General features: G+C 31.8%; 1 protein-coding gene across 1 annotated transcript; it reads left to right on the top strand.

Annotated features, from left to right (window-relative positions):
• Positions 1-1,552: 1,552 nt before the first annotated feature.
• Positions 1,553-4,428, top strand: LOC144574446 (protein indeterminate-domain 14-like). The gene is made up of 3 exons (XM_078324416.1): positions 1,553-2,090; positions 2,201-2,603; positions 3,524-4,428. The coding sequence occupies exons 1-3, from the start codon at positions 1,967-1,969 to the stop codon at positions 4,212-4,214; spliced, it is 1,218 nt and encodes a 405-aa protein (XP_078180542.1). The 5' UTR covers positions 1,553-1,966; the 3' UTR covers positions 4,215-4,428.
• Positions 4,429-16,781: the final 12,353 nt, after the last annotated feature.

Here is a 16,781-nt window from a genome sequence, read left to right as displayed (position 1 = left end):
TTTTCTCTCTCAAATCATGTTTGGTTGACATAATTATGTCGGTGGTGAAAGATGTATAAAGACAAAAATTTTAACTTGCATGATTATTATCAATAGAATTGGTGTTCCTCTCGATTTGAGGTATAATAGATGAAAATAAATTTTGTTGCAAATACTTTAAGAGAAAATGACACAAATGTCAAATTTTATATCTTATATAATTCTCTTCCAAGTTTTTTTGACAAACCTAATATCAGTCACTGAAATTCTTATTAACTTTTTAAATTTTAATTAAACAAAGAATAAATAAGACGACAAAGAAAATTAAATTTATTTTTCTTCATTAATCAGTAAAATATAAAGAGGTTAAATATATTCATTTTTTTTTTTTTAAATTCCATTCCATTCTATTCCCTTCTATTGTTACCTCCCCTCCCTTCTCTACTCTCCATCCAAACAAGGTGTCACAGGAGTAACTTAGCCTATTTTTTTTGTCGTGTAGATGAAGTCCGGGAACTAGATTTTTTTTATTTGTCAAAAGCTCACAGTATTTGTTTTTTCTGTTTGAATTTGGTGTAAATCAAGGGTGAAGGACTGAGTTGGAAGCTCATGAAAACTGGAAATTTAATACTTGGTGTCCACTATTAAGCTTTCAAAAAAAAACTCGGAAATTTAATAATTTATCTTGTTAATTAATATGTGTTATTGAAATTTATTCTTTTAATATAAATTGTTTATATATGTAGTATAATTTTAAGTCATGAACTGCTGATTGCTATGTAAAAAAAAATTGTGAGAAAAAATACTTTTGAGTTGTCAAGTTCTGAAAGAATCATAAGCCAAAATATATACCTTGTCAGAACCATTCATAATTAAATCATAATAGATAAATACATGGTAGCAAGCTAGTAAAATCAAGTAATTAAGACGATAAAGTTCTTTTGTTTGAAAATCTTTATCAGAGATTATCTGTGATAAAATCATTAATCAATGTCAATTTGTGCAATAAATAAAACTAGAATATGTTTTAATAGGAGGGATCCACTTACATTGTTTTTTTATGATACCGGATTACACCCTACATTTTAAAAGTCTAAACAGTCGATCCAAACCGTTCAACGTGATGGATATATTAAACTATGCTTGCAGATCAAAATTTACATTTTTTTGAATTTTTTTTTACGATTTATTGAGATTGGTACAAAAATTCAATGGTCTAAAATCAACAATTTTGTAAAATACTTAATAAATGGTAAAAAAATTCAAAAAAATATAAATTTTGATCTGTAAGAATATTTTAATATATGTTGTAAGATTTGAATTGACTATTTAAATTTTGAAAATGTAAAATATAACCGAATGTCACTAAAAATAGTATAAGCGCTCATGTTTTAATTAATTTTATGAGGCGATTGATTTACTTTATATATGCATCTTGTCACATGATAGAGCAACGAGACAATCATGAAGAAGGTTTCAGGTGCAAAAGCTGGGAAGAAGTAACGTTTCTCATGATTATAAGAAGGCCAAAGACGGCTGTCCAAAATCCAAACTGTAATGCACCCAAGTGACCATGATCTGTACACTTTCTTTTTGATCTCATCCCTTCTCTCTTTCTCTCTCTCTCAAATCCTAATTATTCTAGCCTAGCACACACACCAGGGTTCTCTCTTTCTCTCTCCTTCTCACACTCATCTCTTTTGTAAAAACACAGCTTCAAAAGCCAAACACTAACTCCCTCTTAAAGACCGCCTTAAATTCTCTGTATATATCTTCAAAACGGAGAAAAACTACCAAACAAATAGTAAAAGACAGAAGCACTTAGGTGAGAAGAATCAGAAGAAGAGGAAAGAAAGTATTCACTTTCCTTTTCCTTGTGATATTTCCATAAATTGAATCTCATGCCCTTCCTCAAAATTGCAATGTACATTCAGAACTAGCCTCCTTGTACACAAAACAAACACATCTTATTCATTGTTCTCTCTTCATGAATCCGCCAAGTGCTGATGCTTATCCTGCCATGGCCACCTCCGGCTCGCATCCGTTTCCTTCACTTGAAATTAACACAACCTCTTCCAATAAGAAGAAACGACGTCCTGCTGGCACTCCAGGTTTACATTTTTACAGTCTACTGGTAAATGCTAATCAATTATATATATTGTATATTCAATTCATGATTCAAATTAATTAACAATATATATATTATTTTTAAACAAAGCAGACCCGGATGCTGAGGTGGTATCACTGTCGCCGCGTACCCTTCTCGAGTCGGATAGGTATGTATGTGAAATATGCAACCAAGGTTTCCAGCGGGACCAGAACTTGCAAATGCACCGTCGACGGCACAAGGTGCCGTGGAAGCTGGTGAAGCGGGAGGGACAAGGTGAAGTAAGAAAGCGAGTGTTCGTGTGTCCGGAGCCGAGTTGCCTCCACCACGACCCATGCCATGCGCTCGGAGATCTTGTCGGGATCAAGAAGCATTTCCGTAGGAAACACAGTGGCCAAAGGCAGTGGGTCTGCACGAGGTGCGCCAAGGGGTACGCTGTGCAATCTGACTACAAGGCGCACCTCAAGACCTGCGGAACCCGCGGCCATTCTTGCGATTGCGGTCGTGTTTTTTCTCGGTAATGTTAATGTGTTTGAAATAATTTGCTATGGTATTAAAATTTTCTTTTAAAGATTTTTGTGTGTTATTCCTTGTTCAAAAGCTCATGCTTTTTATCAAGTCTTTTTGGGTATAATCTTTGCTGTGTAGTGGACCTTTTGAGAAAAGGATTTTCCTAGGGAATGGTTAGATCATGGTGCAATCTGGGCTAAGCACTAGGAGGATTTATTACATTGATTTTATTTTTAAAATAATTGACTGAAAGTTGAGATTCTTCATGCATGTACTTCTTATATATACACATTTTTTTAACGTTCTTGTGCACAAACCATTTCGATTGTTGCAATATCTTTTCCCTGTTTTTTTTTTCTAACTAAAATACCATCCATTTTTTTTTTACTGAAATGCATCATTATTTTAAGTTCTCTTGTCAATATTGTAAGATTCCTTGATCTCTGTAACACAAAATATAAAAAGGAAACAAACTGAGGAAGATAACAATTTTAAGAAAGTGCAATTATGTGGGTGTTCAGGGCACATTTCCTGATGCCACTGGCAAATTAACCTCAATTGGCTGCTTTCGTGATGCATTTGCTCTCCATTTCTGGTCTCATTTATTGTTGTCCGTGACCGTGACCCCTTTCAGTGGCACAAAATTTCATATCTGACCTTTCTGACCTCCTCACTTTTCTCCCCTTGTCTCACTCTACCCTCATTACTTGCTTCCTCAGTTCCTGTCATTTCTTCACCACACCTTGCCTTAGCTTGCAATTTAATTGAAATTTAATTTTCATTTCCTCCTATACCTACCATGTATCCTTAATAAAAGTATACCACCTTCATCTCCACCTCCTGTCCACTTTTATATACTATCTATATATGATCAGTTTATCTTATGTACTCATCAGATTTTTAATCTTGCAAAATGTATGTATACAGGGTGGAGAGCTTCATAGAGCACCAAGACACGTGCAATGCTGGCCGGTCACATGCAAGTGCCGCGACTAGCACCAGCCCGTCAAGCGACATCATTCCCAGCCCAACAGCCTGGCATTTAAGAATGCCGACGAACATGAACATTCCGTTGCAACCATCAGATCAAACACCACCGACATCACAAAACTTAGAACTTCAGCTTCTCCCACCATCCGATGTTGATCGCTTAAACCAGACGACAACTGTCTACAATGAACTAAATCAAGACACATGCTTGCGACTCTCCATTGGACTTGATTCCAAACCAAATGCATCAGAAACAAAACATGAAAGGCTAAACGAAGATTCAAGAGAACAGCTGAGGTTAGCGATGGTAGATAAGGCGAGGGCTGACGAGGCAAGGTACCAAGCGAAACGACAAATCGATGTGGCGGAACAAGAGTTGGCGAATGCAAAGAGAATACGGCTACAAGCACAGATGGAACTCAGTAAAGCACATGCGATAAGGGATCATGCCATGCGACAGATTAACGCAACATTGCTTCAGATCACATGTTTATCATGCAAGCACAAGTTTAGAGCAAAGCCGACAGCCGGAATCAACTCTGACATGGCGAGTTACGTGTCGTCGATTGTGACCAGGGGGGAGAATGATGAGCAAAGCAACCAAGGGAAGGCCATGAATAGGAACTAGATACGGTAATGGATATGTCCAGTTCATATTAAATTGGGGTCTTTACTGTAACTTGAACTCCTTTGTTTGAAGTTCCCTTCTATTTTTATACTTTTTGGGCCATTATTTTTTTAATATTAGCTTTTCCTTTTCCTTTTGTATTTCTTTTGATACTTCGAGGGTTGCGTTGGGGAAGAGATGGAGAAGGTGTTGATAATAATGCTTACTGGTTGGTGTAGTCTTTGTTTCTCTTCTTTATGACAAAAGGCGCAGGGTTTTTAGTTCCTTTATAATCTTTTTGAAGAATCAGTTCTTTTTGTGCATGCAAATAAAAAAGTCGGGTCTAAAAGATGGAGAAAAAATTTAACAAGGGATGAGGCAAAAGACCTTTTCTAATTGTTTGACGCAAATTGAAATCTCTAAAATTAATGCACATAATATATATATATATATATATATATATATATATAGAGTGACTTACGCTTGAAGCATCCTATAGCCCACAATGACATTATAAATGGATTGACTTAATGATAAGTGATAAGTATAATATGATCTTGTCATTAAAAGCACACGACATAATTAATATGATTTTTCGAAAATTTTAAGATTCGTACAAGATTCTTAGTAAGTGGCTAAGATTATAATATATTGTATAGCGATTAAGAGAACCAGCCTGTCCAGTGGTAAAGAAAATGCTCTTTGTATGAAAGATTGTATCATTATAATTCGAATATAATTTGTTTTTGTTGATATTAAGTAATTGAGTAATTTAATCTTCAATATTTACTTAAAATTGTAAGCAGTTAATATCGCACATCACTACAAGAATGTAACCATATCTGAGAGAGGAGGTAAAAAATGACTATCCGCAAGGGTAAATCGACATAACAATGTTTTTTGTATCCGCAAAGGTATACCGACAATATCATAAAAATTGTACTATACGTAGAAGATTAATTATGATCTCTTTGAATCTTGCAAAAAAAAAAGTTGCATTCAAATAATTGGGGCCAAGATTTAAGATTTAACATGTAGTTAAAAGAGCCTTTCATCTTCTTGTCCTCTTGAAAGGATCAAGATTTATCACTTTAATAAATGTGTTTTTCTAGAATAACATTTTTTGAATGAGGCAGAAATGCAGGGGACAAAGGAACCCCTAATTTTAATTCTTGACTTGGCATGTGAAATAGTGGAAGAATAGAGAAAAAGTGAAATCTGATTTTTTTTTTGGGTACTATTCCGGTATTATAGTGGTGTTTGATTAAAAGTGAAAGGGTAGAATAGTAGAAGAGTGAAAAAATGTTGATAAATGAGTAATTTTTTTTTTTTTTTAAATGTCAAAATCCTCTATTTCATAAGATATCTCCATGGAATAAATAATTGTCTCATATAGAAATAGAGAAGAGGCAAAAATGTAAAAAACAGTAATTTGACCATAAAAATTCAAACTCAATTTCACGTTTCCGATTCCGCAATTTCACTCAATTATTTTCTTATTCGACAAGAATATAATCTCTATTCTACTTTGAGTCCTTATCCACAGTTTCGGTTATAATTAGAGAGGGTTTTGGATGTTAGCATAAATTTTAGAACGAGCGAATGACTGCTAGAATCTGATTTATTTTAATGTATATTTAATTTTCGACTGAATAGGCTTTCTTTTTAGCAAGTGAAAGGTTTAAACTAGTTTGGCTGGGTAAAGGTCAAGAGAAACATTAATCTGATCAATTATAACCATTTTTATTTGCTGAGACGTATGCTTGAAAATATAAAAAAGTTTTCCATACTTGTTAGATATTATGTGGGTCCTGGGACATTATAAAAAAAATGTTGTTCTACCACGCAAAAGAAACATGTACATGAAGAAAAAATAATATTTACATGATCAACTCTCAGTGTTTAATTAGGAGAATACTAATTTATACATTAGTTGCCCACACAGTATAGAGGCCTCAATATGTATATATGCATAGATGTAAATATGTAATTATTAATTATCACCTAAACGTAATGATGAGTTAGTCATTTCATTAATTTTAATTTTATTATATGTAATATAGATGGACAATTCATTTCTGTCAAAATTTGAAAATAAATAAAATAAAGATCTAGGAGTGACAGAGAATTACACAACAACAAAAAGAGAGCTAATTATTAGGTTCACTTGATAACAATTTGATGATCGGTATTAAGAAGTGTTTACTTTAGGACCCTTCATCATATATATTGCTGCAAAAATTCATTTGATGTGATGGTCAGTTTATACAAATTATACAATTTGATTACACGCACAGATAGATTTAAAGAGGCAGCTTTATCATTACTACTTATTTAGTGAGGTACAGCAGTATATATATAAAGTCGTACCACCTAATTAAAGAGAAAAGGAAATTGTGTGTATTTAGATTTAATTGCAACCACCTCCCAGAATTTAAAAAAAAAAAAAAAAAAAACTCCCAGAATTGCTTCGTGGAGTATAATTGATCTCTATTCCAATTTATAATAAGGTTTTAAACGGTGTAAGCCAATTAATTATCTATAATATCTAACCATGTTCGGTCTAATTAACCTTTGGAAATATAAACGAGATATATCTAATCTAAATAATTCACTAGATTATTATATATATCTTTAGGACTCAACCGTCTGGGCATGGGAACCATCGGGTCGATTCTCCACCTCCTTTGCTTACAAAATTTTACATAACCATTTACTATGGGGACTTAACCGCATGCCATTTACTATGGGATGCCCATTCGCGCATGCATTATGGGGGGCGCTATTTCTTTTGGCTCAACTCCCCCCATTCCATCTGCCACATCAAATCATATTCAGTTGTGGCACTCACGACCGCCAACCACATCGCATGGATGGAATACGACTTGGGCAGCAGGCCTTTGGGCTCTGTGGCAGGAAAGAAAATCGGAGGATTTTCAGCCAAACTTCAAAGCTAGCATTAACACTGGCTCACGAAACCACCATTGAAATGCGACAATAGGGTGCTCAGTGCGGTGGATGGATAAGATGTAAATCCAAGACCTGAGGGTTCATTGAGTTGTATATATTTTCCTTTTTCTTTTTCCTTTCTTCTCCTTTCTTAATTATTGTCATTTCAACTTTTAGTTGTTATGATACGGTTGTTAGGGTCATGTAAATACGTTTTTTTTATCAATGAAAAACAATAAGATAGCTGGTTGCTACCTTACCCTAAAAAAATTATATATATCTTTAGAGAGGGGGTTCCAATATCTATTTTTTTCATACATCATCATACTTCATGTTTTATATCTTTGTTTTCAAAGCCCAAACTGTCAATCCGAGCCGTTCAACCTTATATACATGCTAAAATATATTTGGAGATCAAATTTTATAATTTTTAGAAATTGTTCACTATTTTTAAAATAGATACAAAATCACTTTTTTTTAATCGTCCAAAAACAATGTTTTATCTTAAAAAATAATAAAAGTTTTTCAAAAATTATAAAATTTCATTTCTAAGCATATTTTAGTATGGATGTCATGTTGAGTGGTTCGGATTGATAGTTTGAATTTTAGAAATAAAGATATAAAATATGAGACATAATGAGGTATAAAGGCATTCGGTATTATAATTACTCTCATCTTTAAAACACTGATGATTTTGTTTGCATATAATTTTATTTTTATTTTTTTAAAACCTTGACAGTGGCTGCTATGTTTGCATATAATTGATAGTAATAGTGTAGGATTATTTGTTTTGGATCCATGATCCATCTATCATTAAAATGCATGCACAACGCTGCTTGTACATGCATATATCAATAATTTTATTTGTGTTAAGTGTGAAACATTTAAATATGATGCATTAGACGAATCTTGTGCAATATTATAAATTTTTTTTTACTCGAATACAATTTAGTGTCCTTTCAAATTTGGAAGATCAACAGGTTGTAATATGTTTCATATATTGAGAACTGCTTTTTTACTAAATTTCAGAAGAATAAGATATTTTATGATCAATAATTAATACATTACTATTAAAGGGGGGTTTTCTAGTAAATTGCGCTAGATTCTTGCCCCAATTTGCATTCTGCAGTTTATTGTATATTTTGTACAAAATTTGGACAATTTAGTAGCAGCAGCAAATAACACATCAGTCCTAATGATCAAAAGAGAATATTATTTTCTTCCCTTAATTAATAATTTGTAGTACTATGGTCCGGGATGGATCCAGAATTTCCGTAAGGAAAATAAAAAATATTGAATCGGATTTAAATAATTAATTGAGTTTAAATCTATTAATTAATTAGGTACTCTGTGAAAAATAGTACTTTAACTTATACTTTTCAATACTCTGACTTGTAAATTTCTTATTCTCTAATCTATAATTCTAATTACTAATCATAATTCAAAAAAATTATTTTAATTTGTCTCTAAATTTAACCTGAATTATAAATCAAATATTCAGAGAGAGGCAAATAAAAAGTTTTAGAGGAGGGCAAAATTAATCGAAACGTTCCAATCTCCACTAAAATTCAAAATCCACGAGGGACAGCTACCCCCTGGGACAATGTGGGTCTGCCCCTGACTACGGTCAGCAAACTGTTATATATATTGATCTAAATCTGTTGTTATTCTCGTGCATGAACATTAAACCCTGCTAACCCTACTTTTTCAAATCCAGTCGTTGAATTATTTTGAGATGCGTACAAAGAAAAGTTATGAAAAAAATTGCTGTGAGACTCGCTTTCGAAAAAAAATTAAACGGCTGGATTCGAAAAAGCAGGGATAGCAGAGTTACTGTTTATGAAAAGAGAATATCAGCGGATTTGAATCCTTTCTCAAGTACATGGAGAAAGATGTTAATTAGTTTAAAATTTTCTCATCAATTATCCACAAACAATACAATACATTCTACAATTGAAATTGAAAGCCTTTTAAAATATTTATTTGAAAATTGAAACCCAATACCAGACTACCAGTATACAGTGGATTGCACTAAGGTTCAAATTAAAAGATTGGGAAGGAAAATGTTTGGTTTGTTGCTCCGGCACTGTGTGTTATTATTGCTATGATGCTATCTCGGTGTCATCTCATTCAGTCGTTCTGTACAAAGTCTCTTTCTCTCTTTCTCTCTTTGTTTCTCTCTCTTTCTGAGAAAGAGAAATTACTATTCTGAACAGATATCATGCACAAAGAAACAAGGGACTTGGTTTTCAGTGCTACTAACTCTCTCCTTTCTCTCTGAAAAGAGGATCAGTCTGTAGCGGTCAGAGCATTTCATCTTGGGCCTGATCCATTACATTTATCATGAACCAAACATTCAAATGTTGGCTCAGTTTTGGTCTGGTACTCTACTCTGGGTTTTACATCAGGCACAAAAAAGGTGCTACTATTTTCTGAAACCATTGGTAGGTCTTCCTTTCCTCAACAAAAAAAGAAAAAAGAAAATATTGATCGTTATTTTATTTAGAAATTTAAAAATTAAATCTCCACAAAGATATTGATTTTTTTTTTCTAGCGATTTCACCTAAGATAAGATAGACAGCTGGAATGATATCAATGGCGTAGTTCTAACCATTTTCAGACAAATATACAGTCAAGATAACATTTAAGGTCTGAAAAAACACTAAAACCACTCAACTAAAAGAAAAAAAAGGTCTTCCTCAACAAAAAATCTAAAAAAAAAAACGGAAGAAAATATTGATTGTTTTTTTTTTAAATTTAGAAATTTATAAATTAAATCTCTAGAAAGATATTGATTTTTTTTGTAGTGGTTTCATCAAAGATAGGCAGATGGAATAACATCAATAGTGCAGTCCTAACAATTTTCAGACAAACATGCAGCCAGGATAGCATTTAAGGTCTGAAAAAACACTGAAACCACTCAACTAAAAGAAAAAAAGTGTCTTCCTCAAAAAAAAAAAACGAAGACAATATTGATTTTTTTTAATTTAGAAATTTAAAAATTAAATCTCCAGAAAGATATTGATTTTTTTTCCTAGCAGTTTCATCTAAGATATTTTTTTTTGAGTAAAAATAGGGGTCATGCCCCATATTTAATTGAATAAAGTGGTTACATAGATTGTATCCATAAAAAGTAAATTGGTAAGCGCTCAAAACAGTTGAGCAAAATATGCTAGAATTAAAATAAAGTAAGACAGTAAAACTAAGCCTAAAGGAATTGGAAATAAAATAAAAAACAGTATAAGTAAATCATTGGTTGCCAGTTTCATCTAAGATATGCAGATGGAATAACATCAATGGCGCGGTCCTAACAATTTTCAGACAAATATGAGATTAGAATGACATTTAAGGTCTGAAAAACACTGAAACCACACTATTGGTACGGTCCCAAAAACAACAGTAGGTGGAACTGTACTATTTGTGTAGTTCCACCTATTTTTCGAAGAAAAAAAACAATCATTAACTTTCCTGAAAAATTAAAATTTTAATTTCTAAATAATAAAAACCCAAAAGTATTGGTTGATTCTGATATTCGTATTTACCATTCAATTTCAAAATATATCAAGCACCGAATTTAATTTTAGCATGGTTATTAAATAAATTTTCGAAAATATTTCTGAATCAATCACAATTAAGTTTTACATAAAATTAATTTCATAAATTGGCATTTTTACTTAATTAGGGGTGGATTTGTATGAATTTTGTCATCACAATATTATTTCTTCCAGCAATTAAATGTCAGTATAGGTATCATTTGGCAAGAACTTTACGTTTGTTATCTAATTATTATGTTCAACATGTAGAAGGATAGGATCTTGTATTCTTGTATATTCTTACCCTTTTGTATTTTGTAATTTTTTTCTTTATTTTATAGAAGATAAAGGTGGAAATTTACCTATTTACTTCAGAAAAAGAAAAAGAGATGGACTAACTTGCTTTGCTTAATTTTTTATTATTATTTATTTAATAAAAAGTTGTGATTTTAAAAAATTCTGAAAAAATAGTAAAAAGTAAAAAAAAATGTAAAATTTGATTTCCAAGCACATTTGAATATGAAGAACATGTTAGAAGGTTCAAATCGATTATTTGAATTTTGGAATTGAACTGAACTATATATTATGTTTGAAAGTGATCGATCAAGTTAATACAGTTTACATTTTACCCTTTTTTTTACAACTTCAACTTGGTAGCCACTGTCAAGAATTTAAAAAATAAAATAAAAAAGGACTATACAATCTAATAAAGATATGAAATTACTCCAGCACACCATATTTAGTGAAGAAAAAATTTGAATTTTTTTTTAACTATCTGCTAAAATAAATATAAAATCCGTCCACATTATTTATTTGATTAATAATTATCTGCTTAAAATCAATTTAATAAGGATCGTTGATATTTATTCTGATTTACTAAAGACATACTCTAAATATATATACAAAAGGGGGGAAATAATAAAATAAAATAAATTTGTGAATTTTTGTAATTTTTAGAAGGGTGGATATGATATTATCAACTTTAGAAGGAGAAATACATAATTTTGAAAATTTTGAGGGATATACATGAATTTCTCCCCAAAATAAATTTTTCATTTGGTTAGCACCAAGTACGATGGAGCATCCAAGCTATCACATCCTGTCATATATGAAATTTGGAAAAATAAAACATGGATCACACTTTAGTAATCTACAATATAATAGAGATGTTAATAGAGGACCCACAAGAGAAACTTTAAATATTTTTCAATATTATTTTGTTTTAATTTAAAATATTCACAAAAAGTCCCCACTGAATTAAAAGCGTTCTCTATTTAAAGAGTATAGTATAACTATAACCTAATGTTTTGAAAAAAACCGGCATGTTGAGGATCGGACCAGACCAACCGTGAAACTGATCCGGACCAACGATAAAGAGAATCTTAGCACGGTTTTTTGTGAGTTTTTTTCTACTAGATCCAGACTAACCCGAGCTGTTCTAAACCTGTGGACCGAACTAGACCATAATCGGACTAAATCTGGACCGGCCTGTGCCTAAACCGTGCAAAACCGTGCAAAACCGTGCTAACCCGTGCAAAACCATGGTAATCTGTGGACCAACCGAACCGAACTAGACCAGACCAACCCGTGTGGATCTGTACCATCCTTAGCAGGAGTTTAGGCCATCCTCTCCAAATTTGGATCATCTAATCCGAACCGGGCAGACCCGTGAACCGAAGAAATCCGTAGACTGGGGTGTTTTGAACCAGATTGGACCAAACCGTTTGCAAAGCACATGTATAACCCTTATTTATCTCGTTTTAATATAGCAGTCATGCCGTACAGTTGTCAGTATAAGAGTCATATTGATAATCATGGTTCTTCTGTGAATCTATGGCAGTAATTAATTTTGCATTTGATGATTAATCTTTATTTGCCTATTTGTAACCAGGATCTTCTGTGAATATCCTATAAGATGAATTGAGGAATTTGTTGCTCTTTCTTTGCTTAGGCTCATAGTGACAAATGAAATATTCGGGTTCGGTTTGGCGATGTCAAAAATTCGTGATTTGGAAATAATTTGGGTATAATTTGAGAATGGTTTGGAATTATCTGGATCATAGATCTCAGTCCTGCAAGATAGCAAAAAAAAAAAAAAAAAAAAAATTCTGGAAAAAATTCGGGAAAAACTTGCAAATTATTTGGATTTAATTCGGTCAAAGTTTGGTCAACCGAATAATTCGGCGTTCGATTCGGCACCATCAGAAAAAAACAAATTATTCAGATTTAATTGACGAATCTTATAACTATATATGCTTAGGCCTATGGGACCTTTTAATTGATGCGTCAAAGCCTGTTGTGCATGTATGAATATTGTAGATCATATAACTTATGATAGGGATTAATATTTATATTTGATTACTTTCTCTCCTTTAATTTTGCAATTTTTTATTCTTTTCTTTTTAGTAGCAATCTAGTTGGCATTTGACAATATAAAAATAAATAAAACTTTCTATTCTGATGGTATGAAAATCACACATGTATATATCATAAATTCATAATCATTGTGTTAGAAAAAATCAATGTTCTAAATAGCGCGCTATAGCGTTTTTCTTCCATAAAAGCTATGGCGCTATGTCCAAATAGTGCCGCTATAGCGCGCTATTTCGCGCTATAGCGCCGCTATTTGGGTATAGCGCAATTTTTTGAACCCGGCCGCTATAACACGATAAACGCTATTTAAAACATTGGAAAAAATAGAGTAAAATCAATGGGTAAATCTTGAGTCTTATATAACAAACATAAATGACAATACAATAATGTATCTTTCTAATATATTTTGTAATATTCTTTTGGAAAGAATAAATAATTGTGCCTTGTTACACTAAGTACTAAAAACTATAGTAATCTTAATTTATCCTTGTAATTTTACTATATTGTCAAAAATTATTCATAAGTCTCCATAAAAAAATCAAGTTAATTGTACTTAAATCAAATATGTAAACATAAATATATAGAAAACAATATTAAGGATTGTTATAAACTTTCTAACGATCAAACCTTTAGTAAATCAGATTTCCAGCGAAAAATATATGTGCATTTGAAATCATGCTCATTTTAAGAAAGATGGACAATAAATCAATAATAAAAACACAAAATTGAGTAGACCGAAAAAATAGCACATCAGAGTTGGCTCTGTCACAAAACATAATGGCTAGGTTATAGAACAACATAGCACATGTGTCGGTTTCATACCGTGACTCACGTTTTAGACTTTATTTTCTAAATGATCTGATACGGAAATAAAACACTTGAGTAATATCAATGAGGAAGGTTCAAATGCCTTCATTTTGTGTCTCCATTATGGTTCTATTTTTAAGAACTTTAATAACTCAAAATTTAAAACTTAAAAGTCAAAATAAAATCATTGGATATGATCTAAATAATTTTATCTATGCATGTGCAAAAAATTATGACATTTCAACTTTGTTTTAGTTGTCATTAAGAACTTGTAAAAATGTACTAATAGATGTTAATTTTTCAAATTATTGATTTACAAAAAAACAAAATCAAAATTTAATATTTTTTTATGAGCACATAAATAAAAGCAAAAATTTCTCCTATGCCCATAGAAACTTTTAAAATAGCTAATTTTTCCATCAAAACAACCTAATATTCAATATCCCCATAAACTTTACATTATTTCTCCTATCACCTAATATCTATTTAACTCTTTATTTCATTATTCTAAATATTATTTTAACAAATATACCCTTCTTTCTAAATCTCTTTTTGTTTTTGAAAAATTGTCAGATGCTGCCAACGTTGTCTTCCTTCTAAATCTCTCTCTCTCTCTCTCTCTCTCTCATTTTGTTTCCAGACTCTACAGGAGTTCATTGTTGCTCTTTAAGACAGAAGAAGGCATCAAGGAATTAATTTAATTTATATATCAGCGACTTCGTAATTTTCTTAAAATATTTGAAACTTGCATATGGATTTTCTTTATCACCTGGTGCAGCGACTTTGTAATTTTATCTACCCATAAACTAATCGTCAAAATTGAAAAACTTATTTCATTTTATCTATGAAGTTTTGTACCGGCAAGCCCTTTCCGGAGTATAACACTCTCAATATTTGTTGTGATTTTATTTGATTTGATACCTTAAGCTTTGGCTATATATATCTTGATAAAATGAGACCATATCCCGGAGAGGCAAGAAAGAGAAAGAAAAACAAGTTTAACACCCTCTACTCTCGAGAAAGTAATAAATAAAAGGAGCAACATATTTCATTTTTTTTGGCCGACTAATACAGCAAAGTCTAAGACAGACCAAGGAGAGGAGAGAGAAGGGTATAATTATCAAATTAATATTTAAAATAAATAAATAAATAAAGGATTAAACTAATAGAAATTAGGGGATAGAAGAAATAATATAAAGTTTGTATGAAGATATTGGATATAATGTTGTTTTGATGAGGACATTGGCTATTTGAAATTTTTCTATGGACATAGGAGAAATTTTTCCTAAATAAAATAACATAGATTACATCCAACAGTTTTATTTTGACTTTTAAGTTTTAAATTTTGAGCTATTAAAGTTTTTAAAAATAGAAACATAATAAAGATAAAAAAAAAATAGAGACATTTAAACATGAGGAGGGTTCAAATGCACCCAAATTTTTATGCACTCAAATGCACCCTATCTTTCAAATTCTTTTTCTCCGTTTTCAAAATCCAAATAGTCAATCCGAACCGTTAGATGCGATCTATATATTAAGATGTGCTTGGAGACCAAATTTTACATTTTTTTTGGAATTTGTTTACTATTTATTAAATCACTTTGAAAATCGCTGATCTAATGGTCCAGAAAATGTAAAATCAGCGATTTTTCAAAGTGGCTTAATAAATAGTAAAGAAATTTCAAAAAATGTAAAATTTGGTCTCCAAGCACATCTTAATATATAGATCGCATCTAACGGTTCGGATTGACTATTCAGACTTTGAAAATGGAGAAAAAGAATTTGAAAAATAGAGTACATTTGGGTGCACAAAAATTTGAGTGCATTTGAACCCTCCTCTTTAAACTAGAAATTTGTTATATTCATGGTCTTTGAACTTTGGTGTATTACAAACAAAGAAAACACGGAAATAAATGAATGATAGGCGCTCTGTGTTTACCTAGAAGTTAAAGAGCTGAACCTAAATGACAGTGCAAGTGGCATTGGGAGGTGGGTGTGGGAAAGACTGAATGGTTGTCTTCTGGCCATTGTTTTTTTTGTCTTACAAGAAGCAAAGCTAAAGGCTGTTTTAAATTGGGAATCCCTTTTTGCCATTTGTTCTCTTGCTCTCTTCCTAGTGCGGTTCATGTAGTTATTACTTATTAGTTAATTGCAGCGTTTGGTGTACAATTTAGCAACATGGGAGCTGGACATCAATTTTATCAAATAATTCAAAGATAATTCTGAAATATCTTTTACAAAATTTGGGAAAAAGCTATTGCGGCTGCTGAATATTGATACCATTTACCTCCATGCTTCTTTCTGCAAAGCGTGCCTCGACCCACAAAAATAAAAGTTAAGTAATGGGCCCTGATCCATGTGAAATTGGTATGCTACTACAGCACTACGAAATTAACCAAATTGATCTAGGGAATTTTAGTCTGTTCTTGACCCAATTTAAGCCTGAGTGGGCAGCTAATTTAGGCCTGAATATTGCAGAGGCTGCTGTACGTAAATCAGATGGTACGAATTGTGCATTATAACATACAATTATACTTGGCAGCGGGGCGCGTCGGATGGAATTTTTTTTATAAACCATAATTATAAAAAAGATTCTTATGAAACCAACATGATTTTTTTTTTTTTACAAAAATTATAAGAACCGAAATATCATTTCGGTCCTGAAATATATATATATATATTTTTTTTGGGATCGAAATGACATTTCGATCTTAGGTATTTTTACAATTTTTCAACATATTTTTTTTTTGAAATCTGTGAAAATGGCTGGTACCGAAATGACATTTTGGTTCTTATGGTTTGTAAAAAAAAACAATCATGTTGTTCATAAAAAAACTATTTTCTAATTATGGTTTATAAAAAAAAATCCGTCGGATGGGCATCGGTTCAATGTCTGCTTGAAACCGTCTGATTTACTTTATGATCC

This window comes from Carex rostrata, chromosome 22 (genome assembly GCF_964058835.1).
Source record: "Carex rostrata chromosome 22, lpCarRost1.2, whole genome shotgun sequence".
NCBI lineage: Eukaryota > Viridiplantae > Streptophyta > Magnoliopsida > Poales > Cyperaceae > Carex > Carex rostrata.
Note: the sequence above shows the minus strand (reverse complement) of the source record. Positions and strands in the feature narration are given on the sequence as shown.